Below are 24689 nucleotides of genomic sequence, written 5' to 3' on the forward strand. Positions count from 1 at the left end.
GGGGGCCCTAATACAAATCTTGAGCATATGACAGCTAGACCAAAGGGGATTCTGGGGGATCCATTTACACATTTGCCACGTGATTTTTAGGGGAAACACTCAGAAGAAAAATGACTTTTCATTCAACAGGGCAGTGTTGAGGAGAGTATACTGGACTTCACAGTCAGAAGACCTGGGGTTTGAACTTGTCTCTGATCCTGACTGGCTGGAGCTCTATGAGTGTTGCTTTCTTCACCTATAGAGGGTAATAATATTTATATTCCTTATCTACAGGGTTGTTGGAAGGAGAACTTTACAGACTTTAAAACTCACACATAAATTAGAACAATGATTACTCTTGGTTTCCTCATCTACATGCTGGGCGATGTTGGACTAACATTTCAGATCCTTGCCTTTTCTAAAATTCTGTTTTAATGAGGAGAATGAAAATTGTCCTGAGATTAACACCCCATCTAAGGGTGATATGATCTTGTCTGGGGGAGAAAACTTGCAAAAGAAACAAATACCTACACGAGGGACCAACACAAGTGATTCGCCAATAACTGGGGGCTTCTGTCAACACTTCGACAGAAAAGATATACTGTATTTTTAACTCATCCTTAACAAGGATGAAGCTCCTTCTTACTTTTCTGATACCTTGTGAAGAACTTTTATAAAGTGTATATTTTGTTCATTTTTCTTTTAATCCGTTTACTTGTTATTAATGTGCTTGTATTTAACAAGTCATTCCCCAGTTGATAAATGGCCAAAGGGCATGAACGGGCATTTTTCAGACAACAAAATCAAAGCTATCTATAACCATATGAAAAAATTCTCTAGATCACTACTGATTAGAGAAACGCAAATTAAAACAATTCTGACGTACCACCTCACGCCTATCAGATTGGCTAATATGACAAAAAAGGAAAATGATGGCTGTTAGAGGGGATGTGGGAAAACTGGGACAGTAATGTACTGCTGGTGGAGTTGTGAACTGATTTAACCATTCTGGTGGGCAGTTTGAAACTATGCCCAAATGGCTATAAAACTGTGCATACCCTTTGATCCAGCAATGTCACTGCTATGTTTGTATCTCAAAGACATAAAAAAAGGTAAAAGAACCTATTTGTACAAAAATGTTTACAGCAGCTCTTTTTGTGGTGTCTAAGAATTGGAAATTGAGGGAATGGCCATCAATTGGGGAATGGCTGAACAAGCTGTGGTATATGATTGCAATGGAATATGATTGTGCTATAAGAAATAACAAGCAGGCTGATTTCAGAAAAACCTGGAAAGACTTACATGAACTGATGCATAGTGAAGTGAACAGAACCAAGAGAATGTTGTACATAGTAACAGCAATATTGTAGGATGAAGAACTATGAATGACTTAGCTATTCTCAGCAATACAATGATCTAAGACAATCCCAGAGGACTAATGATAAAGCAAACTACCTGCCTCCAGAGAAAGAACTGATATTATTTGAATACAGACTTAAGCATGCTATTTTCACTTTCTTTCACTTTTTTCTTTTGAGTCTTCTTGTACAAAATGACTAATCTGACTAAAACTAAATGTTTTATATGATTGTACACATATAACCTGTATCTGATTGCTTACTGTCTCAGGGAGGGAGCATGGGAAGGCGAGAGGGATAGAATTTGGAACTCAAAACTTTTTTCAAAATGTTAAAAATTGTTTTAACATGTAATCAGGGAAAAAATAAAATTAAATATTAAAAATATGCTTATATTTACCAATTATCTTCCCATCTTCATCACGTTTTACTCCTAAGAATTTTTCTTCTTCTCTCCACAACTTAATTAAGAGATTGGCAGCTGTCTGGTCTTTCTTCCCTCGCCAAGTATTGACATGAACAGAGGTTTTGGGATTGTCACAGAATTCAACCATTATTCCAAGAATTAGATTACAGAAGTTTTTTTCATTTAACTTTATCAAGAAAAGGAGAGAAGGAAAAAGTAAGAAATTCAAAGAAATACTGTTGTTAGAAACAAAGTGAAATGTTTCTGTATGTTTTTTTCTAAATGATTTTCTTAAAGATAGAAGAATCCAATTAAATAATATTTGGGATAATCTTCTGTTTAAATGGAAAGAAATCATGCAGTGCGATGGGAAATATCTCTGAACATGTAAAAATTGCAGAGAAAAAATTGTAATTCAAATGAAACTTCTGAATAGTCTTGTGTGGTTTTGGGCAAGATATTTAACCTTCTGGGATTTCAATTTTCTCATCTCTAAAATAAAAATGTTGCATTACGTGATATCTAAGGTCTCTTCTACTTCTAAATGCAATGATCCTATGGATAAATGTCATAGGAGCAAAACTTGGGTACTTTGACTATTGTTGAAATATACCTATCTATTAAAACTCTGTTCATTAGAAAACTTAACACTATTAATTAGAAGGTTATGTAGATTTTCTTACTGAGAAGAGACGACTAGCCAATATGAAAATTAAATTGCCTTTGAAATATATATAATATGTATATACACACATGCATATATGTGTGTGTATATGTATATATCTGTCTGAATATACACACATACATACTATATATGTGTGTGTATATATGTATGTATGTGTATCTCACATATATAAACAAACATATATTCATATAATTACTACAACTTAATAAATTACCAGTCTAGTTTAAAATTGATTCTCTTGTACTTTTGGTTCGAATCAATCTGTACCCAGGATTACCGGGCAGACTGACAGAGCTGAGTCCTGTGATCACCCCAGCAGGTGCTAACAGTTGGTTTCCTTTCTTTCCCCCATTTCTGTGGCCTAATAGAGACATCTTCTTGCTCCAGGTTTTCTGGTCAGTATTCCATACTCACTAACCCCATTTTAAACACTATACTTTCTCAAGATTTTCTTCTCACTCCTATGTAACTGCCTTGCCTCACTTTCCCGCATACAGTTTAAAAAGAAAGCTTATTTTCCTTTCCCTGGATAAATTCACGTTTCTACACTCTGATAGCAAAGTCAAATATGGCAAAGCTCTGGCAAATGTGGCCACTCTAGGGACGCAATTCAGAGTGAGAAAGTCTCAAGGAGCTGTTTTTTCCATTCAAAAAATATTGTTCAAGAAACTTGTCTCAGATATTCCTTTAAGCCAAATAATAAAAATATTGGCATTCTATGCATTTGATTAATAACAACATCCTGAACACTAGTTTCTCAAGAGAAGAAAAATGGAAATGGCCAATTTTTAAATGAATTCCGAATTAACATTATATCCCCTCAAGTCTATGTTTAAATGAGTCACTAATCTAACCGGCTATAGGTATACCAGCAAGGAATTGGGGTTCCATGGAATGCCAAAGGTGGCAGCAATGGTTGGAAGCTGATTTTCGATTCCCACCTCATCTTGACCATGAAGCCCTCATCTGAAGAATGGGGATAAGGATAGCACCTCCCTCCCAGGGCTGTTGTGAGGATCTTAGCCCCGTGCCCGACACATAATAATTACTATATAAATGGTAGTTGTTAATTATTATTGTTGTGATACTTACAGCTAGCAGATCCAAAAGTAGAAAAATGCCTTCTTTCTCAAGAAAGTAGTCTTCTAAGGCATAACATCCCAAAATACAGCACCTAAATAGACACGAACACAATTTAGGGCATGTTTTCTTCATTTGACAGGCATTCCAAAAGAAATCTAAGCCATTCCCTCAAGTCAAAGAATCGATGTTTTCAAGATATGAAAATAAAATTTGGATGTAGGCAATGCAAAGTGTGTTTTTAATTTATTAAAAAATGGTAAGTATATTTATCTTTTAAAAAATCAATGTTTACTTTCTCAAGATATGTTAATCACAATGAATTTAGGCATGTAAGTGGTAAACCCAGGTTCACTGTCACAACTTGTTGGAAGGAGACCATAATTATGTACCTATTAGTTTAAAAAAAATGCTTGTTCTTGTTTCAAAAGTTTTTAAAAGAGACACATTTTAGAGTGAAATCTGTTGGCTTAGTCTAATAGTGTCCAGGACTTTTATATGCTACTAGGAAGTCAATGAATTGACAGGAAAGGGTACCCTACCTTTGTCAGTCAAGTTAACCTTTACCCCCAAGAGAATATCGTACAATCAATGCATTCTGTATTAACAGGACATAAGACATAATGCCCTTCATGTGGAACAAGATGAAAAGATTGTGTAAGCCACAAAGATATGGTTTGTACCCTCCTCTAAATCTATTTGGAAATCCTATATAGAGATTCATTTCACCAACACAATATAACAAACACTTATGAAGTCCAATTCTGTGCAGAGCACTATGAAAGGCAGTGGGTTATGACAAAATTGAGAGGAACAAAAATCTCCTCTCAAGGAACTCAAGTGTTCTCTCTTCTCTACAATTAAGGGATTGCTGGCAGACCTGTCCCTTGCCCATGCATATTTGTAAATGAGTTCAGCAGTCCTACAAACCACTGTATACAATGTATTTGAAAGGGTGCAGTGAGAATTAGCTTGCCATGTGTAGTTCATTGCCACGTAGCTCATGTGAATTTACTACACTGAAGAAAGAATCAAAAAAGAAACGTTGTCTTTAATAAGTGTTAGGTCATTTTCTCCATCTAGAAAAATTATTGTTTAGAGAAGTAATGGTGAGGTTGTTTAAGAACAAATATCATTAAAATGTTTGAGAAACAGCACTTATGAGGAGAGGTTATAGGAATTTCTTTAGTCTACTGAAGAGAAGATTGATAATGGACTTAACACACATCGAGTACATGGAATATGAGTAATGGTAAATAGCTTTGTTTCTCTTGGGAGAAACGATATAAACGATATAAAGGGGAGTTAGGATAGATATGGAAAGAATTTTCTGAAATTAAGATCAAGGGAGACTAAACTGCTTTACCATAGGCACAAGGAAGAAGGTCTTAGCTCTTTGGGATTTAAAAAAAGAAGTAGTAGTGTCATCTTTCTGGCATGGTTTAAATGCTGAAGACCTGACTAGGGATCATTTCCACCTCCATTATTCTATGGGACGAAGTCATAGTTACTGCAGAATACTTACCACAAGCAGTCCAATGTACTAAAAAGGAGTCGGTTATGACCTAATCCACTGTGAAACTTTTTAGGGTCTACTTTCATTAGATGAAGAATTATATCCACTCCTTCAGTTCCAAACGTTTCCTATTTATGAAAGGTTTATTAAAATCATTTTTCTTCATTATTTTTTCTCATCCTGTTTTTCTACCCTCAACAAAAGACTGTTGAGAAAATAACCCATTTTTAATGTTAATTTTTTTATTTGTACCTATTCAATCATAGATATTGTACCTATTTCTTCCAAATGAATAGCTTCAAGAGATGGGATTAAACAAATGACAATATTTCTGGAATAAAACATTTAATTGCTGTTTGTCCTTATTTCTTTCCCTCCTTTCTCCCCATTAGAGACAAAAGGCCGTATGACTATTCCTTTGCTGAGTACAACTGACTTCTAAGATCAAAATTCTACAACCTTGGGAGTTTTGTTTCAGTTTTTTAATAACTATTAAATACAAATATGATGACAGAAACAATCTTTGATCATTGATATAGGGATTTTCTGTAGCATCGATTATCTGCTTGCCACAGGGCTGGCTCTCCCTACACCATTCACTTTGCAACCTGTCACATTCTACTAATTCTTGCTTCCACTGTCTCTACTACTGTGGCTAATTGATCAAGACTGTGGTTTTTTTTTTCTTAATCTGAGAAAAGGACTTTCTGTCAGAGTTCTCTGCCCTTTTGATGCACCAGGCTTTGGAATTCATACTTCTCTGTGAGAGAGCGAACTCCTGAATGACCTGTACTAATACTGTCCTCCATTATTTTAGATAATTGAGTTACGTAGTCATATAACATATAATTTAGTAATTCAGGGGAATACATACCTTCCTTTGACTATGGTTTTCACAAATAGCAGACAAGATAAGTAATATATCTGACTTAATTTCCAAAACAATGGCCTCTTCCTTAAGCTTGGTTACTGCAATTTTTAGGATTCCTGGCAGGATAAAATTTAAAAGGTTGAAACTTTTAGATGTTACTTGAATTAACACAGAATTCACAAGATCATTACTTGATCAACACACTTCCTGAGACTGGAGCTCTTTTATATGATGCCATTCCAAGTAAAAGACAAATGAACAAACAATCCCCTCTAAATCCTTCGGAACAGAGCTGCTGACTTTGAGAGCTATGAACAAGAGTACTTCAGTGCATAGTTTCTTTTTGTCTCTTCCAGTCAAAAGTTCTCCATCAAATGACTTCAGCTCAACTCTCCAACTCTTATGTCTGACTATTCCCTTACCCTGCTGGGGTCCAAGTAGTCTATTCATGGAATTATACAAATGAAAGAGACTTCAGCTAGTACAACTTGTTCATGGGCAGGAATGCTATCTAGAACCTTCCAGATAAGTAGTGATTCAGGATCTATGTGAAACTTTCCTGATGTAGCCCATTTAGCTCAGGCCTCCTCAGCCAGATGAGGCAAGACAACCAGTGTGGCTGAAAAACAAGCAAGAGTAGGACCCCTTACTCCAAAGGAGTTCTAACAATCCCATGTACTTCGATTTATCTGATCTTATTATTTTATTCAAAAGTACCTGGAACTTGCTTCCCTTAGACCAAAAGATCCAGCTCCCTTGTTTATCTCAGGACAAAACTGCACAGTCCCCAACATCTACCCATCATTTCATGGTCAGGCTACTATCTAGATAGATCTGACGTCCTGGGAGCAGTTGTATATACATACAACCATATTAAACTATATAGTTTAATTTCTCTGGGTTAGAGAAAGTCAGGTATCCAGTGGGTAGCAGTGAGGTGGAAGAGAACACATCTCCTTGCAACCATCTTATACAAGTACATCCATATAGTTTTATATGTCATTCAATAAACACTGTAGTTTGAGCATGAGGCTTTCTGTTCCTTTAAATCCTGAAACTAAATCACATAATGAGGAAGACATTCCCCTCCTAAGTCATCCCATTCCACTTCTGGATAGTCCTAATTGTGGGGAAATTCTTCCTTCTATCAAATCCATATCAGCAGCTTTTGCCCTCTCTGGAATGAGCAAAACAATTGTGACTCTATGTCTCCAGGATCATCTCTCAAACATGGGAATACATATGCTTCCCAAGCCTTCTCTTTTCCAGGCTAAACATTTCCTGTAGTTATTTAATAAACAGTTGCTCACTGAATTATTGATTAAACTGATCCTCATGTAGCATGGGCTCAGCCTCATCAGTCAATACATGTTGTTCTCTTTATTTGCTCTAAGGGATTCTTCAATCTTTTTGTGTTTGTCATGGACCCTTTTGGCAGGCTAGTGAAGCCCGTGGACCTCTTTTCAGAACGTCTTTAAATGCATAAAATAAATTATAGGAACACAAATGAAACCAATCATATTAAGAAAGTTAGCAAAATATTTTAAAAAATAATTCATGAGCTCCAGGTTAAAAACCCTTGTTCTAGCTTGTCAACAATATCCTTCCTAAAATGTGCTCCTCAGAACTTTAAATATAATCTGACGTGGTCAAGGTAGGATGGGACTTCGATCTCCCACATTTTGAACTCTATGTTTAAAAATGAGCATTTTGGGGGCTGCCACATCATAGGACTGACTCACATTGAGGTTAACATTTATTAAGTTAGTTTTTTCCCTCCACCTGAAGTGTGAGGCAATGTGAGAGAAACGATTACTAATAACCAAAGATTTGGGGAGATTCAGTATCCTTCCCTTTTTTTCTAAAGCCCTCATTTCAAAGCTCAGACTCTGAAGGACAAGACTGATGATAGCAGACAGGATTAGCATTCCCCTCAATCTAGGTATTGCTACCCCACTCAACCCTACAAGGAATTTAATCTAAGGCCCATTGTGTTCTACTCAGGCCTGGGTGGGGGATATAGAGCCTTTGTCTAGATTTCCCCAAGGCTGAGGGTGATTTGGAAGCAAATGATATAATCTTAGTTACAGAGGTGATCTTAAGTTACATTAATAGAACATGGTGTCCAAAGCAGAAGAAATAATAGGTTTAATCCAGGGACACTCTAAAAGAGACTTTGACTCATACTGACATTAGTCCATTGTCATTCTTGGGTATAGTTAAACCTGTTCTGGATCCACCTAATGCTAACAGTTTATCTGGGAGGCCCTATGGCTCAAGAAAACATACATTTTCTCAATTAGTAAAAAAAAAAAATCTAAATAGCATAGTTGGTGGTGACGGTTATATTGTTAGAAAAATGGTACATAACTATAGTAGACACTAAAAATATCAACAAACAAATGAGATAAAGGGATCTAAATTTATACATACATATATATATAGGTATAGAAACACATTATGACTTGAAATAATTTAAAGACTGATAGTTATCAGCTTCTATAACTTAGCATAGTCAATAGTTACCTATTATTCTTAAAGAGACACCAAATACTGCAAAAATTGTATAAGTTTTCTAGCTATTAAAGCAAAAATACCCAATGGATATATGCGTGTGTGAAAAAAGTATGTAGTATTAAGTATGGTCCTACATTTTAAAAAATAATTTTCACTAATAGCACATCATGTTATACTTTACCTATCAGTTGCTTAATCGCGCCATGACCACAGAGATCCTGGTTTACAGTATCGTTACCAATGGATGCCATAGCTCTCAAAAGCCTCACAGTGTAGCGCATCTGTGCAAATTTGTTTCCACGGCCACCTGTGCCATGGAAACTGTTACCTTGACTAAAGAAGGTCTCTAAGAAGACACAAAAAACAAAAATTTTATTTTTCTATATACCAGGCATTCTCTGAAAAGCTGTCGTTGGGAAGAAGCTGTGTGTTTAAAGCTAAAAATCAATACTTTAAGGATAGAGAATTTTATAATGCCAGCGATTTACAAATTGAAGTCCATGGAATTTTAATGAGATTTCATTAGGCAGCCTAGCAGCATAGTAACCACCAGCCTATAAATGGAAACAGGCTGTGATTTGACTATTTTCAATTTCAACGCTTGTGACCTGCCATTTCATTGCTGTGAGGCACCCAAGCAGAAGCTAATGCCTTAACCACAGGATCATAGATTTAGCTGTAGAAGGAACTAGATCATTACTGCCCTGCCCCCCTTCCCCCATTGTACAGAAAAGGAAACTGAGGTCCAGAGGGATTGAGTGATTTGCCCAAGAAAGGTAATAAGTAGAAGAGCTAGGTTTCGAACCCAGGTCCTTTGATTCTAGATCCCACATTCCTTCTACTTGCAGCTTATCTCCCTGGTGGATAAAAAGGCATTCAGTTCTCTAGGCATGGGATATCTCTCACAACAGTGGCAAACATCATTGGTAGGTTTACATTTCTCTCCCTGTTTTATGCCATTCCTGATATTGATGAGTATGACTACAGATGAGATAGAAGATATTGTGGGAAGTAAAACAGATAGTTTTGATTACATTAAATTAAAAAGCTTTTAAACAAACAAAAGTAATGTAACCAAAATTAGAAGGAAAACAGAAAGGTGGGGAAAAATTTACAGCAAGTTTCTCTGATAAAAGCCTCATTTCTCAAATATAGGGAAATGAGCCAAATTTATAAAAATAAGAGCCATTCCTCAGTTGATAGTCAAAGGATATGAATAGTTAGTTTTTAGGAGGAGAAATCAAGAGACATCCAATAGTCACATGAAAAAATGTTCTAAATCACTGCTGATTAGAGAAATACAAATTAAAACAACTTTGTAATACTACTTCATACCTGGCTAACAAGGCAGAAAAGGAAAATGACAAATGCTGGAGGGAATGTGGAAAAATTGGGACAGTAATGCACTGCTGGTGGAACTGTGAACTAGTCCAACCATTCTGGAGAACAATTTGGAACTATACCCAAAGGGCTATAAAATTGTGAATACTCTTTGACCCAGCAATACCACTACTAGGTCTATATCCCAAAGAGAGCAAAGAAAAGGGAAAAGGACCTACTTATACAAAAATATTTATAGTAGCTCTGTTAGTGGTGGCAAAGAACTAGAAATTGAGAAGATGCTTATTAGATAGGGAATGGCTGAACAAGTTGGGAGTAGACGACTGTGATGGAATATTATTGTGCTATAAGAAATGATGAGCAGGATGGTTTTAGAAGAACCTGGGAAGACTTATATGAAGTCATGCAAAGTTAAGTGTGTAGAACCAGGAGAACATTGTAAATAGTAGCAATTAATACTGTAAGGATGATCAAATGTGAAAGACGTAGCTACTGTGATCAAAACAATGATCCAAGACAATTCTGAAGGACTCATGATGAAAAATGCTACCCACCTACAGAGACAGAACTAATAAACTATGAATGCAGATTGAAGCATACTTTTTTCTTTATTTTCATTATTTTATTTGTTTGTGCTCTCTTTTGCAGCATAGTCAATGTGGAAATACGTTTTAAATGACTTTACATGTATAACCGATATCAAATTGCTTGCCTTTTCAAGGTGAGGAGGGACAAGAAGGAAAGGAGAAAAACTGGAAGTCAAAATTTAAAAAAAAGGTTGTCAAAATTTTTTATATGTAATTGGGAAATATTTAACTAAATAAAAATAATGTTTAAAAATTATATTTTATTCCGGGTTTTTTTTTCCCCAGAAACAGAAGTCAAAGGCCTCTTCAGGTTAAAATATCAAGTTTACTTTATTTTCCTTATTTTATGCTTTAGTATTTCAACATCTACATAATGTTCCCATCTCTGTTCCAAGTTATTTTTTCTTATTAGTTACTAGTTTCATCCCTGATCAGGACATCGAACCTGCTCTATAGTTATTCTTTTCTTCTATGTCATGCCTTTTCTCTTTCACGATATCAAGTTTTACAGCTTATCTGGAAATTTTTATCTCCATTAAGTTTCCCTTGTTCAGAACATGCCTAAAGTACATCATTTATGCACTTATTCTTCTAACACATAAGAACAATAAAATTTCCCATAAAAAGACAATGCAAACATCTTGCCTGCCAAAATTCGAGTCAACAATAATCTCATTTGTAAAAACACATTAGCCTGAAGAAAAAGGTTAGTAACAAGAATAAGAATACATGTTAAGAATACATACAGGGGTAGCTATGTGGCGCAGTGAGTAGAGCACCAGCCCTGGAGTCAGGAGGACCTGAGTTCAAATCTGGCCTCAAACACTTGACACACTTACTAGCTATGTGACCTTGGGCAAGTCACTTAACCCCAATTGCCCTGCCTTCCCCCCTCAAAAACAAAGAAAAAAGTAAAAAAAAAAAAAGAAGAGAATACATGTAAACGTCTTCAGTTCACCAGGCTGTAATTTAGAACAACAGCCAGTATCTAGTATTGTTTCTGGATACAGTATGATAAGATAATTAAATTAGATGATACATTTAATATTTTAAAATGACTGAGCTTTAATTCATTTGTATCACCTGCAGTTATGGCCCAGATATTTGTCAATCTCTGGTCCAATCCTTGAGTTCTGAATCATTTAAAAAGATTTTTAAAAAGATAAAACCAGAGGAAAATAAATTTGTTGTTTGCCCATTAAAGAGATAGTGTGGTTGTGTGGGAAAAGCACTGACCTGACAGTTAAGAGCCCTGGATTCTAGTTCTAGCTGGGGCACCAACTGCTGTGTGACACAGAGTAACTGATTTTCATCTCTCTCTGGGTCTCAGGCTCCTCATCTTTAAGGTGGGAAGCTTGTGCTAGAGACCTGGACTAAGATTATAGGATCTATGGTCAACAATGCATTCGTTTCATCAGTCTTCTTCCATTTTCCATTTTGCAAATGAGAAAGTTCAGTCCTACTCTATTAGAACATCAAACCACAGTAGGCTTTTCCAAGTCCACTCACCTTCATTTACACACCATTCTAAAAACATCAGAATCCGAGCATTCCCATTGCAAGCCAGGTAATCATCTATCAACAAAGGGGCCACTGATGCTAAGGTTGCAATGGCGTGGAGCTGTAATTCTTCATGCTGAGCTGCAGACCACTCAATCACTTTGTGTCTTTCAGTTTTTTTAACATAGGTAAACAAAGCTTCCACTGTTTTACCTTCAATTAATATCTACAATAAAAAAGCAAGGTACATGTAAGTGTGAAGGCATTACCTTTGTAGAAAGGTTAACCTTTTTTTTTTCTCTTCTCATTAGTCTTTATTCTGTGTTTTTTTGAACAGACTGCTTTCAAAAGCCTCCAGGTACAGATACACAAACCAAATTGACTACAAACCATCCAGTTTATCCTGAAATGAAAACAGTATGCAGTGAACAAATCTCAAAGAGATTTTGGCACAATCTATGATGTCTACATACATTTTGCCTATCCTTTAATAATAAATCAATAGGAAGAAGAAATGTCGGAGAATCAAATCAAAATTTATCAAAATGAATACCCAACATGTTAAAAATGAAAACTTTTCTGGTGCTATGTGCTCTGAACAAATAGGAAAATCACAGCGCTCTATGAAGTGTTACGGTAAAGTAATGTGATACTTGAGATAAATAGACCAGGATGGCTATCCTTATTTCAGTGCCTCTTGTCTTCAGAGAAGTTTCTGTGCCAAGAAATCCAGTCTCATTACTTTATGGTCACACTTACTTTTTGACCCCAAAGTTTGATAATGAATATAACAGACTTTGCTCTGAATCTCTTTTGGCTACTTCAGAAATTCAAAGCTGCCTTCAGGGCACAAACATTGACCATTTCTCAGATATTGAAAATAATACGATGCAGGCTCTGAAGGTAATCACAGATAGGAACTCTAAAAACATTTCAAGCGACTGTTGGAGTTGCTGGCATATTGCCTCCTACAGTGACTGTTTTGAAAGAGATGCTCATTTGAATATATAAATTCTGATGCATCTGTTAAAAACATCATTATTCTAAATATGACTACACGTATACATAAGTTACACAAATTTTCATATAGAAATCATATTTTCTTAATCAAAATTGGGACAAATGGTCTGATTAAAAAAATATTCATTTTGCAAAGTCTTCTTTAAAGTGCACTTTTTTCCCCCTTTGAAATTGGGACTGTCCTAGAAAATTGTGGTTGCTCATTTGTTATATCTCATATACAGTGAAGACGTTTAGCATATAAGGGATAGCAAAAATTTGTTTTAACATGTTGTATTTCACTGTTATTGACTCTGTATGTGTGTATAAAGGGTATGCTGGCTACTGGGGGCTGTCTTCCATGTGGAGTATATATGATTCACAGTTTACATGAGTTAGGTACTATAATGAAAATTTATAGTCAGGTTTTGAAATTTTTTTATCCCACCACTTTCAAATAAAGTTTGAAAATATGCAGGGGAAAAGCTGCCAAAGATTATTCGTCTGCTGTTAAGAATAATATGTGAAACAAAATAGAAAACATGGTCCAAGGTTTGTAGAAAAATATGAAGCATTTTCACTTGAAATACCATGGGTAGTTCACAGGAAACAGCTGAGATGCATTCTTCAGTGTGGAAACATGAAGGTCAAGAGGCAGCCTGATGGAAGTTTCCAGAGTCATTAAAAATGTGGATAGGGTAAACACAGTCTTAGAGTGCCTGAGTATTAGAACTAGGAAGTATCTCATAAAACTTGAAAGAAGGGCCTTTAGGACAAATAAAAAGAATAAAGAAGTCGTAAAAATAAATTTGTTGGCTCATGAGGTGGCCAATTCATAATGGCTTTCAGGACAGTGGTCATGTCATAAAACCACACCTTCCTACAAAACACCACTGTCAGGGGATGAGTAAGCTGAATTAACTGCTCCTAAATGGAGCACTTGGAACTATTTATGAACCGATCAAGGTCTTAGTTTTTCCTTTTCCTTGGTTTATGCTACCTAACATTTCTTATTAGCAGTTAGACTGAGAAAATTTTAAAAAGCAGAAATTTACATCAGTTAATTTTTCTACTTGCTATGGTAAAAGCCAACCCATCAAGAAGCATTTGTTAAGCACCTAGTACTACTCAAGGATACAAAGACAGAAAATTGAGAATGGGACAAAGTCTGTATTTAGCTCTAGATGTCAAAGAAAGTTTAACAATTTTCATGCATATTTTACTTATTTACTTGCTCACTCCTCACCTGTACAGTTGGCAAATCTCTACACAAAACGACAATGATATTAAACAGCAATTTCTTCAGCTCGAAATCTTCATAGCTATTAGAAAGTTTAAGTCCTTTTACCAAAGGATCCTGACTTTTAACTGAAAACAAAATTATAACAACATTACAACTAAATCCTATCAAAATAATCATGATCAGTAGAATTAAGCACAGATCCAAAGCACTGACATTACAATAAATACTAGAAAATAATTCAAGGTCTTACCTTCGTTAAATGTTGCAAATAATATTAAATCTCGGGTAAATCCACTTTCCTAACAAATCAATAAGATATATAGAATATTAAATCATAATTTGGACAAAAATACCTGGGATGTAACACCCTGGGTAGGGATGTATCAAAGCCTCTTGTATACTTTTTTAAATGTACCATGAAAAGCAAGTGGTCAAAAACACTTGTGAGTTTTCTGAAGCTATGATTTTTGGTCATTTTCAAAATTTCACTTCCTACTATTTTAGGATATGAATATTTTATAAGCTACTTTTCAAAATTTACTGACCATCCAAAATGTGTTCAACCTGGAGAGGTACTGACTTATCTTTTGCTTTATCCACATCTGTATCACCAAGGGGGAGCAAGAAGGAAGAAAAGCAGTTTGGCTTCCAGCTGGTTCTATTCTTGCTAGTTATTTTTTTTTTTTACCAACTGAAAGAATTATTTCCATTACTGGTGCTTTTTCCACTCCAAATTCTTAAATAAGAAAGCCCCAGGAATAGTCTCCTTAATGTGCAAATACTTGACTAATGGAAGAAGACATGAAATAGTACTGTAGTCCTAGGATAACATAAACTTGCCTAGTTTTTTCTAGTGGTACTTTGTGAGTTCTCTCAACTCTAATTTAAATGAGGGCTGTGGAAGCATGACAAAGCCAGAATCATCCTGGAGCGAGCCTCTATTAAGTCTATGGAGTATTAACCACATTAGGAAGCTGTAGTTCTAAGTATTACCTTCTCTTGCCTATGGAAAACCACTGACGCCCTGGTTAAAAGGAGCAACCAGTCAACAAGCATTTATGAAACACCTACTGGGTATGTGGATAGACACTCTGCTAGGCACTAGGGATACAAAGATAAAAATGAATATCCCCTGACCTCAGTATTGGGGGCTGGCGCTTCCTAAGTTGGCCTCGAGCTTCCAGAGTCACATAAAAAGTTTACATAGAATACTGTTGTTGTTTTTGAGTCATTTCAGTTGTGTCCAACCCTTCATGGCCCCATTTTGAGGTATTCTTGGCAAAAACACTGGAATAGTTTGCCATTTTTTTCTCCAGCTCATTTTATAGATCAAGGCTGTCCAAAACACGGGCCGTGCGCCCCCATGTGGCCTGCCTGTGTCCATCACAAGCACAGAAATCAACACAGATGCTTTAGTTTAACCATTTATGTCAATTTCCACACCCGTAGTAAACACAGGTGGGCCGCGCATAAAAATGTTATAGATGATAAAACTGAGGCAATCAGGGTTAAGTGACTTGTTCAGGGTCTCGTAGCTGAATTTGAACTCGCAAAAACGAGTCTCTTCCTGATTCTAAGCACAGTGCTTGATCCACCGGCCACCTAGCTGCTATGCACCAGCCTGTTAAAGTAAGGTGGATTACCCATCTCACCTTTTGCTTCTTCAGCAGAGAAAGCCTGAGGCAGTTAGGTAGCACAGTGGATAGACAGAATGCTAGACTTGGTAGTCAGAAAGACTTGAATTCAAATGCTGCCCCAGATACTTACTGGTCATGTGACTCATTTAGGTTCTATTAGTCTCAGTTTCCTCAGTGGGGGTAAAAATAGAACCAACCTCCCCAGAGGGTTGTTATAAGTTTCAAATCAGATAAGAATATATTCAAGTACTTTGCAAACCTTAAAAGCACTATGAAAACACAAGCTATTATACTCTCTTTTGAAGGAATTATTAAATTCATGGGTTAAATTTAATTCAACAACTACATACTGAACAGCTGCACATATAAGAAACTGCACCCAGGGAGGCAAGTAATATAAAGATGAGTAAGGGATGGTCCCTGCCCTCAAGGAGCTTACAGTCTAAAAGGGAGATATCATAATCAAACAAATAGCTATATAACATTGTAGCATGAGTTGGCTGACAAAGAGAGGTAGAAACTTAAGTGCTATGTGTATTTCTTAAGGAGGAGATCACATGCTATCACAAGCACTCTGGAAGAAAGGACAATCTGAAGGATCAACAGAACTTAACAGTGGGAAGACATTCAGAAGAGGAGGAAACAACAGGGCAAAGGGAGGCTGGCAAGCTGCCAGAATCCCAGTTCTAGTACATAACTGCTGAACATTGTGCCACCTGTGGTGAATCCCACAGACTATTTCATCGTACAATCTATGGAAGAATGCAAAAACGTCATGTGGAACACAAAGAAGTGGCATCCTGACAAATCTACTGCATGCTCTATGGAAGCAAAACAAAGGGCAGCAGACTCATTAATACTTACAATCATTGGCGCTCCAGGGTTTTGTGCTATAATTGTGGTGATTACTAAGATGTCATTCCTAAGTTGACGATCATAATGGCGATAACCTTTAGTAAACAGATTCTTAAATACTTCCTTCAAAGCCCTGGGGGGAAAATGTATTTTTACATTCTACAAAAGCATCACTTTTACTTATACGAGCCGATTCAAAGTGAAGTGAGCAGAACCAGAATACTGTACATAGTAACAGCAATACTGTATGATGACCAACTATGAGTGACTTAGCTATTCTCAGCAACACAAAGATCCAAGACAATTCTGAAGGACTCATGGTGAAAAATGCTATCCACCCCCAGAGAAAGAACTGAGTCTAAATGCAGATCAAAGCATACTATTTTTCACATTATGTATTTTTTTGTGTGTATTTTTCCCTTTGGGTCTGGTCTTCTTTCATAACATAACTAATGTGTTAATATGTTTTACATGATTGAACACAAATAACCCATATCCCATCTCAGGGAAGGGGGAGGGGTGGGGAGGAAGGGAGGTATAGAATTTGTAATTAAAACAAACAAAAAAGAATATTAAAATTATTTTTACCTGTAATTAGGAAAAATAAAATATGATTAAATGAATGCTAAATATTATATTTACATATAACTGGGGAAAATAAAACATAAATTTTAAAATATCACTTTAATAACACTTTTCAATAGTATGTTTTCCAACTCCAAAGTCTAATCCCAATGTTGAACACAGCATGACATAAAGGATGGAAGCTGGCCTTATCAGGAAGATCCGGGTGCAAATCCTGCCTCTGAGGGACTCTTAGGCAGTGTTTAACCCTTTGTGCACCAGTGACTCTCTAAACTGGATGTGATGTTAGGTCCCCTCCAGCTCCATATCTACTATCTTAGGAAGTCAGAGCTAGGAGCTGAGGATGCAGGCGTGGGCTAGTGAAGTTAGATCTTGGAGCAGATGGACTCCGCAGGTCTTGCTCTTCAAAGTTCCAGCTGGGAAACAAGGACTGAAATGCCTGGTTTTGATAAGGTCAAAGGGCTAAAGCAGCCTGGGAGGGATCCTCATGATTCTGCCAGGGCTGTGGGATTATTCCCCAAAGTCTGAATATTCTAGTAGGAATTCTAATTAGGCCAGAAGGACAATGAAATTAAATAGCAAATAATTTATCTATCAGGTTATCAAGGCCAATCGTGTCTTTAAGTAGTATTTTATCAGAGTAACTATTTAAATTCAAGGTGGATGGAGAGACTGATAGGTGACTGATAGACCGAGCTCCTCTGGTCGGGCCAGGAGAGACTCTTTGTGAGTCTTAGCACTCACTACCTGTGCTTCGACTGCCACCTGTTGACAGCAAATATAAATCTCATGGAATGATGAGCCTGTCAGTGGCAGATGGGTTGAAGGCCTGTTATGGCCATTGGGAGAAGCTGCTATTATTCTGCCAAGACAATGACTCTGCCTCCCACACTGCAAAGTAAGACAGGAAATCAAACAATTTTGGGATCATTCTATGATTCTCTCACTTATATTTTGAACGATGTCAATTTCTACGTCAATATATATTTTCCTTAAGTAGCTGTTGCCCCTATTACATAGAACCATTAAACTATGCTACTGCTCCTATTCCTATATATGTCTGTAGGATGATGTATTTAAAACTGGAAAGTATCATCTTACAGATGAGGAAACTGAGGTTCCCTAATCCATTTTAATTCACATGTTAACCACTTAAGTCTACTTTCAGCCAAACCCCTCATCCTACACGTCCCTTTTTCCAAATGGCTCAGTATGACTTAGATGTTTATTCCAAACTTAGTTTCTTCTACACCCTATTGGCACCTTTTTCATGTTACTTTGGGCTCACTGCATATTATTCTCTGAGTTGTTTTGTACATGGTAAGTTTCAGATACCTACTGGACAGCTGAGGATAGTTGGAAATGGAAGACTAGAGGTCAGGAGAGAGGTTAAGGCTAGATATAGAGATCTGGAAGTCATGTGCATGGAGTTGATAGTGAAAGCCATGGGCATGGATGAGGTCGCCAAGAGAGACAGTCCAGAGAAAAGAAGAGAGGGCAAAATACAAATCCTTGGAGGCCACTCACCAAAGGATTACAAGGATGGAGATCCAGCAAAGGAGACAGAGGAGGAGTGGTCAGAAAGGAAGGAGAAGAACTAAGAGTAAGCAGCGTGTGATGATCCAGAGAGGAAAGAATATCAAAAAAGAGAGAGACTTGGGCTAGAAATAGAGATGTGGGCTACCTGCATAGAAATGAGAGTGGATGAAATCATTGAGACAAGGACAGAGAAAAGAGAAGAGGGCCCACCAGTTGGTGTATGTGTGGTTTGATGAAGGAACATGGATGATGACCTAGTGGGATTAGAAAGTACCTGGGAGACTTTAACTCTCCAACTGCACTCTAGGCAATCGGGGCCTCAGTGATCTCATCTGTAAAATGAGGCCATTCAATGACCTCTAAGGTTACTTCCAGCTCTAAAATCAATGGGCTTATCAAATGTATATAAAAATTGTAATTGGCATACACATACATACAGACAGATGGATAGATAATGCTTCAAGGTTGACAGTGTTTTCCTCCTAATAACCCTGAGAGTTCTGTATTTCTTCCAATTTTATAGCTGAGGAAGCTAAAGCTGAGAAAGACCATTTGGACTCACTGATATGACTAATAAGTGTTGGAGCTTGGACTTCAACTTTGGTCTTCTGACTCCAAGTCCAGTGGTCTTCCCACTACACTGTGCTACCTCTGAAATCTCTAGGCTTTCTTATGTTTATCAGAAAAGACTTACAATAAACATTCCAAGTTACTAAGCTGTTTGATGATTTCCTCTTTTGAAGATTTTTCTAGTAAGTTCCATAGGATTTCTGATGAACGGAACAGAAGTTGTCCAGAAGGATCTGGGTTATTTAGGCAGGAGCAGATTTTGTTGGCTGCTTGTGCTTTTATCATTAAATTACAATTGACTTCTGAAAATACACAAAAAGCACACAAAAAACCTGCATGAATTATTTGTATTGTGAAATCTTTGCTTGTTAGGCAGAGACATAAAAAGTAGCATAAAGTTGGTTATTTTAATGATAAGTACAAACCAGAAGTAGAGAGATGCTGCAAAGTTTTAAGTAACCATAGCTTTTCAAGAAGTTCAGCTTGAAGGAGGTCCCACGAAAGAACTAAAATTTCTGCCAAACCCCCTGATTCAATCATCTGGATCTTGTAAGTTGAAGTAACTTGCTGATAACCTACAAAAAGTGGGGAAACGTGCGGTTATTGCATATAACAGCAGAGTATATGTGTAGACACACATATACATATACATACGCATATATAAAATATATGTATATATGTGTGTATATATATGTGTATATACATATACGTGTATATATATATAAACATAATTGCAGGTAGTTGGCCAATAAAGACTTTTTTTTTAAAAGGAGGAAGTGTAAAGTAGTGAAATTAAAAAATTAGCAAACCTTATTCTAACAGATAATAAAAAGAAAAAAAAAATCAATTTTCACCTGAAATAGAGCTTAGCAGTTTTCCTACTCAGACAGATGTATGATTAGAAAGCATTCAAGGTCCAACATTTGTGTGGAGGTGGCAGCATATTATCTAGTTTGCACTATCCTAAGCTGAGACAAATCTAATGGCTATCCTTGTGTAAGCAGGGGATCAGAAGAGCCCCCTTGATTTATTAGAATGGGGCATTGGTTCCTGAGGACTTGCACTTTGGGATGATGCATCAGTTCCCATGACAAGGGGCTGTGTTGAAGATGTCTGACAACTAAGCCAGGAAGTCATTCAATAAGACTTTAAAAAGAAAGGCCAAGGTCTCTGCTTCTCTCTCTCATCCTCTCTTGACACTGTCACATGGGACTCTGCCATCTCTCTTATGGACTTCTCCTGACAAGCAGGAGGTGGTTTTCTTCCCTCTGCTTCCCAGCAGCTACTGGGATGGCTACAAGCACAAGGTACTGTGAGCAAGTGCTTTTCAAAGTGAGCTGAAGACTGGATCTCAAGTTCTTGGCTGTCTTTCTTTGCATTTCTTTCCCTTAGTAGAGGGCTCCAAGAGTGATCTTGAGAGATGTTATTTCCAGCCTCAGTGGCTATCTGGTGAATCAGAGAGGTCCAAGGTCTTTGAGTCAGGTACTAGTTGCCTGGAAAGAAGAGCTTTTTGGAGATGATGACCTGGAGTCATGAATAGCTGGCTCACCAGACAATGTGGACTTTGAGTCACTGGTAAGACAGTACAGATCTGGGGTGAATATAAAATGTGTTCAGCAGTTGCCTAAGGTCCCAAGAGTCTTTCTTATCTCATAGGAGAATAAAATAGAAATGATACGGTATGCTGTGACCATGTGTTAATGCATGCCAATAAGTTTTTGTGTTTTAAGCATCTATTTTATGGTGGAGGAAATAAAACAGCTCTCCTATACATGTTTTCACTTTGTGTGTTGAGAACACTTCTAGAAGAGACCCTTTTACTCCTTTTTGGGGTGACCCTGGAAATGGGCCATAATGAAGTCTATATAAGAGATGCTCCCTGGGACATCAGGGTGAGGCCATAATGAGAAAGAGAGGAGGGGGGAGGAGGAGAGGGAGAGGATGGGTAGAAAATCCAGAACCTTTTTCTTGGAGGTTAGATTCTCCCAAGGACTGAACCCAGGTCCATTTGAACCCAGAACAGGGGTGTCTTTTCTGGGAAAGCCCCATCCCAGGCTGTAGATGAAAATACTAAGCAGAAATTTAGTCTACTGATGTTAGCTTTTTAAATGGAGATTTGATCCAGATTCCAAATTTTCCTTTTATAAGGACCTCTGAAGAATCTTACCTACTGTCATGCTGATCCAGAATCAGAGAGTACCTGAAAGATTCAATCTCAAATGGTCACTACCTCCTGTGAACACTAGCAGGTCTAAAATTGACAATGCTCAGGAGGAAGTACTCAAAGTCCAGAGAGCAATTCCCTACTATTCCCCCACTCCCTTCTTTCTCTTATCTTCCACCTTTCCTTAACTCCTTGCTCCTTCCCTAATACTCACAAACATGCCCATCTCTTCTCCCTTACTTCATCCATTCCCACTAGCCATGGTCCTAAAGGAAGTTATCTCTTCTGGCCTCTCTACTTCCTGTCCTGTCACTCATTCCTAAGCCCTCTGCTATCTGGCTTCCAACCTCATTACTCGACTGAAACAACCTTCTTCAAAGCCACCAGTCATCTCTTAAATGCCACACTGAATGGCCTTTTCTCAGTCTTCATCTTTCCTGACCTCTGCAGCATCAGATAGTTCTTATTTTCCTTTACTGGATTTCCATATATGTCATATCCCTTAACTGTGAGTATTCCCTCGTTTTTCCTCTGAGCCCTCTTCTCTTCTCCACCTTCCCTGTCTCACATTCCTGTGTGTTCAATCATCACCTTGATGCAGGTCATTCCCAAGTCTAGTCCTAACTTCTCTCCTGAGGTCAGTCTCACATCAGCAACTGTCTTTCAGACACCTCAAACTGGATTTCCCACAGACATCATAGATGACACGTTCAAAACTTATCATCTTTCCCCACCAGAGCCCTTTCCTTTTCTGATCTTCTTTATCACTGTTGAAGGCAACACTATCCTTTTAGCCACTATCCTTTTAAGTTTTGTGATCTTGATGTCATTCTCCGCACGTCATGATCACTTACCCCACATATCCAAGCAGTTGCCAAATCTTGACAATATCTACCTTCACAACCTCTCCTCTGTACATTCCCTTCTCTATACTCACATAGATGCTGTCTTGGCCCAGTGCTTTATCACTTCCCACTTAGACTATCATGACACTTTACATTTGTTCTCTGTGCCTCAAGGTTCTCCCCACTCCAATCTACCTTCCATTCAGCCCCTAAGGAATTTTCCTAAAGGGTAGTTCTGACCATGGCATTTCCTTACTCAATAAGTTCCAGTGGATCTCTACCAAGATCAAATACACATTCCTACTTGGCTCTAAAGCCCTTAACCACCGGACCCCTTCCTACTGTTCTGGTCTTCTTAATGTCCTCCATGCTCCAGCAACACAGGCCTAACAACAATTCCTCCCATACATAGCTCTCCCCTTGCCCTTTCACTGGCTCTTGTTTCCATACCTGGAATCTTTTCCCTCCTGACTTCTCCATCTTCCTTCAAGACGCAGCCCAAATCATGTTTTTTGTATGAGTCCATTCCTAGTATCCCCACTGCTAGGGATTTCCTCTCTGGGATACCCCTCTATCTACTCAGTGTCTATCTTATGTATGTACTTAGTTATTTACATGTGTGTCTCATGTTAGGATATGAGGTACTTGAGAGCAAGGATTGTTTTTTTTTCTTTGTTTTATTTTAATCCCTTCCCTAGTGCTCAGCACAGAGCCTGACATGAAGAAAGTGCTTAATAAATGCTTGTTGACTGATCTACTGATCAGATCCCACAAGATTCACCAGGTTTTAAGTTTTCCCTGGCTTACCAGTCCTGCTTTTATATAATGATCCCTGTTCTGCTTGCCACTCACAGCCTGGTGTAACCCATCCCATCTTCCTCCATTGATCTCCTCCCAAAAGAGCATAAAGAATCACTTCTATTCTAAAAATATCTGAGAATAGGGCTTGAATTCGATGATGTGACCACGTTACTCAAAAAAGTGATGAAAATATTATGGATGATTGTAAAGTATCCTATATGATAAAAATGTACTATGGAATCAGATACTATCAATTGTAAGGAGATGTATAAATGGTAGATCATTTAAAAATCATGTTAAGTACCTAAAACATTTTAAAATAAAAGGCACATAGAAAATCAACTTTTGTTTAGAGCCAGCAAAGATCTCAAAGCTCTAGAACATGGCCTGGTTTGTAGACACCATAATGATAAGCCTTCCTCCATTCAAAGAGGCTTCAGTGGATAGAGAGTACCACATGGTAAACATAAATGACATACTTCACCTGCAATTTGCTTTTTTACTGGTTCTGCGTGGTAAAAGTCAACAATACACTTACAAAGTTGTATCCTCAACTCAGAATTTGGTACCTTTATTAAGTTACCTGTTGGAAAGAGAAAAGCAGCATTTAAAAACGGAATCATTACAAATCTTAAATAATATCTAGCTTCCATTGATATGGTCAACCATGCAGTCACCATTTCTGTGATCCTCACACGTGCAAATTCAATCGCTCTTAATCATCAAGCATCTCTTAAGTGCCTACCATGCGTCAGGCACTGGTCATGGAAATACCAAGGTGAGACAGCCCCTGTCCTCAGGAAGCTTGAGGGTTGGGTGGGGGGTGGGATCCAATCTTAGAGTGGTACATGCAGACTCTGTACAGGGTGTCCTCAAAGTTTTGGTGCAGTTTTAAGCCTTAGGAACTTAAAATTGAACTAAGGCTTTTAGAATACTCTGTGTGTACATGTGTGAGTGAACATATTCATGTGTATCTAGATGTATACATGTACATATGTATATCATATGTGTAGATGGACATATATAAATATATATATATATACATGTACAAATACATGCATATATAAATATACAGTAATTGGTGGGGTACTAGCCCCTGGAAGACTCATGAAAGGCTTCTTGAAGGAGGTAGCCTTTGACTTTCACCTTGGAGGTGACTAAACCAAAGATTTTAAGAAACAGAGGAAGGAAGGATAACGTTCCAGGCAACAAGGCCAGCCTGTGCAAAGGTCTGATGGCAGGAGAGAGGATGGCCATGTATGTCGGTGGGGTTTGCACCATTATGATAGGATCATAGATTTCAATCTGGAGGGGTCATCTAGGTCACCACTCTCATTTTGAAGATGAAAAAGCTGAGGCCAAGAGAGGTTTAGTAATGACATGTGTCACCCAGGGAGTAAAGGACATTCCCCTAATTTCCACTGGAGATGCACTTTCTATTAGAGATCGGAAGGAGGTGCTCCAGAGTCACGCTTTCCTTCCAGAGTCTACTAACTAGCCTAGTGGAAAAGCCAGTTCTCAGCCACTGGCAATTTGATCCTATCCACCTACCCAGAGAGACACAGACTATTTCCGGCCAGTCTTAGGGAACACAAGAACAAGAGCTTCTTT

General features: G+C 37.6%; 1 protein-coding gene across 1 annotated transcript in view; it reads right to left on the reverse strand.

The window, feature by feature from the left end:
* Positions 1–24689, reverse strand: part of CFAP69 (cilia and flagella associated protein 69) — a 71830-nt gene that overhangs the window by 23880 nt on the left and 23261 nt on the right. The window contains exons 6-17 of the mRNA XM_036760353.1: positions 23563–23661; positions 19694–19843; positions 19393–19570; positions 16584–16707; positions 14333–14381; positions 14086–14207; positions 11850–12066; positions 8594–8758; positions 5899–6011; positions 5034–5152; positions 3521–3602; positions 1738–1930 (exon numbers count right to left, since the gene is read on the reverse strand). Coding sequence (XP_036616248.1) covers positions 1738–1930; positions 3521–3602; positions 5034–5152; positions 5899–6011; positions 8594–8758; positions 11850–12066; positions 14086–14207; positions 14333–14381; positions 16584–16707; positions 19393–19570; positions 19694–19843; positions 23563–23661 — 1611 coding nt within the window. The remainder of the gene's footprint in view (positions 1–1737; positions 1931–3520; positions 3603–5033; positions 5153–5898; positions 6012–8593; positions 8759–11849; positions 12067–14085; positions 14208–14332; positions 14382–16583; positions 16708–19392; positions 19571–19693; positions 19844–23562; positions 23662–24689) is intronic.

This window comes from Trichosurus vulpecula, chromosome 5 (assembly GCF_011100635.1).
Source record: "Trichosurus vulpecula isolate mTriVul1 chromosome 5, mTriVul1.pri, whole genome shotgun sequence".
NCBI lineage: Eukaryota > Metazoa > Chordata > Mammalia > Diprotodontia > Phalangeridae > Trichosurus > Trichosurus vulpecula.